At 44.8% G+C, this 855-nt stretch overlaps 1 protein-coding gene across 1 annotated transcript in view; it reads right to left on the reverse strand.

Annotated features, from left to right (window-relative positions):
* Window positions 1–587: 587 nt before the first annotated feature.
* The window catches only part of LOC143281454 (polypeptide N-acetylgalactosaminyltransferase 5-like), a 37,497-nt gene continuing 37,229 nt past the window's right edge, over window positions 588–855 (reverse strand). The window contains exon 12 of the mRNA XM_076586666.1: window positions 588–737. Coding sequence (XP_076442781.1) covers window positions 588–737 — 150 coding nt within the window. The remainder of the gene's footprint in view (window positions 738–855) is intronic.

The following is an 855-nucleotide window of genomic DNA, read 5'->3' on the forward strand; positions in this document are numbered from 1 at the left end:
ACAGCTGATTGAATGTCACGAGGTGACAGAGAGAGAGAGGGGGAGGGAGGCAGAGGGGGGTGGGGGGCGGCGGGTTGGGGGTCTGGGATGGTGGGGCAGACAGACAGACAGAGATAGACAAAGAGAAACAGACAGTGACACACAGAGACAGAAAAAGACACACACAGAGAAATTATCCATACATTTAATTACTTAGTCCCTGTTATACGTTGGTTTGCAGACCATTTTACAGAAGATAGGATGTGGGAAAATAAATTTTCTAAAATTTGGAGTCTGTTATTTATTTCGGACATATTTGCGTCATGCTTGCCACCCTTTTTTCTTTTTTCTTTTTTTTTTTTAATCTGCCCTCGGAAAAGGTTTTTTTGTGTAGAAAGCAAGAACTATCCAGCTTGCTCCCATCATCGGGCACACACACACACACACACACACACACACACACACACACACACACATACACACACACACACACACACACACACACACACACACACTCTCTCTCTCTCTCTGTCTCCCACACACACACACACACACACACACACACACACACACACACACACACACACACACGGTGTTTATCATCATGGTCATGTATATTTGAACTCTTTCCGACGTTGCAGAGTCCACTTCTGCAGGGGGGCGAGAGGGAGACAGGGGTACAGCATGACGTCATGAAGGCTGTCTGGTCTCTTCTGAAGACACAGGCCTGACGTCACGTGCCGCAACTGCTGGGACGTCTGGAACAACGACAACAACAAGGATGATAGTAATGATACTACTACTACTACTACTACTACTACTACTACTACTACTACTACTAATAATAATAATAATAATAATAATAACAGCAACAAC

The sequence above is a fragment of the Babylonia areolata genome, chromosome 4 (assembly GCF_041734735.1).
Source record: "Babylonia areolata isolate BAREFJ2019XMU chromosome 4, ASM4173473v1, whole genome shotgun sequence".
Classification (NCBI taxonomy): Eukaryota; Metazoa; Mollusca; class Gastropoda; order Neogastropoda; family Buccinidae; genus Babylonia; species Babylonia areolata.